At 58.7% G+C, this 755-nt stretch overlaps 1 protein-coding gene across 1 annotated transcript; it reads left to right on the forward strand.

Annotated features, from left to right (window-relative positions):
- Positions 1-182: 182 nt before the first annotated feature.
- NGA_0379800 (uncharacterized protein) lies at positions 183-616 on the forward strand (the record flags this gene model as incomplete). The annotated part of the gene is made up of 2 exons (XM_005854899.1): positions 183-275; positions 467-616. Coding segments are annotated over 2 exons (243 nt in total), but the record flags the coding sequence as incomplete, so codon positions are not given.
- Positions 617-755: the final 139 nt, after the last annotated feature.

Genomic DNA, 755 nt, shown 5'->3' on the forward strand with positions numbered 1-755 from the left:
AACCGCCCGTTTGTTCTGGCAGAAACACTTTCCAGGTAGGCCTCCTGCCGGTGTTTCTCGTCCATCCAATCTCCTCCATTTGAGCCTCTTGTCCACCTTCCCCCTACCCTTCCTGTCAAAAAGAACCTCAGTCCTCCCTCTCCTTTTCCCCTTCTTCCCCGCCCTTTTCCTCTGCTTTCGTAGACCACACGGCCGTGTGCTGGCCTCGTTTCCTGGCGGCGTTCGAGAAGGAGTGGGGTCCGCACCCGGACGAGGCGTACGGACGCTTTAAAAAGGTGGGAAGAATCGTGGAAAAGAGGGTGCAGGGGCCGTCGGATTGAGGAAAGGGTAGCATGCCCCGGCTCTCCAACAAAAAGAGAGGATGCCTGGACGTGGGAGAATCTGTTCTTTCAATTCTCGCCTTATCGGGATATGCTCTCCCTTCCTCCTTCCCTTCTTCCCTCCTTTCCTTTCTTCCACGCCCCAGGCCATTGTTTCCCCGTCTGCATCTCTACCGTCCTTGCCCGTGCGCTCCCTCCCGACTGGCGAGGGGGGGACAGAGGTGCCCGGGGTGGAAAGGGGAGGAGAAGGGGTTGGGGAAGGGATGGTGGCCATCGAGGTGTACGACCGTTTGACCAGGAGGGCGGGGGGTCTCTACGAGTTCTTTCAAGAGGAGGCCGATCCAGGTACACAGAATGGAAGAAGGGAGTTGGGGGGGGGCGAACGTGGTCCAGTCCTGGTTTTTGATCCGGTGTATGCCTACTCAACCCCCCCCC

The sequence above is a fragment of the Nannochloropsis gaditana genome (assembly GCF_000240725.1).
Source record: "Nannochloropsis gaditana CCMP526 unplaced genomic scaffold scaffold353, whole genome shotgun sequence".
In the NCBI taxonomy this organism is placed as follows: domain Eukaryota; class Eustigmatophyceae; order Eustigmatales; family Monodopsidaceae; genus Microchloropsis; species Microchloropsis gaditana.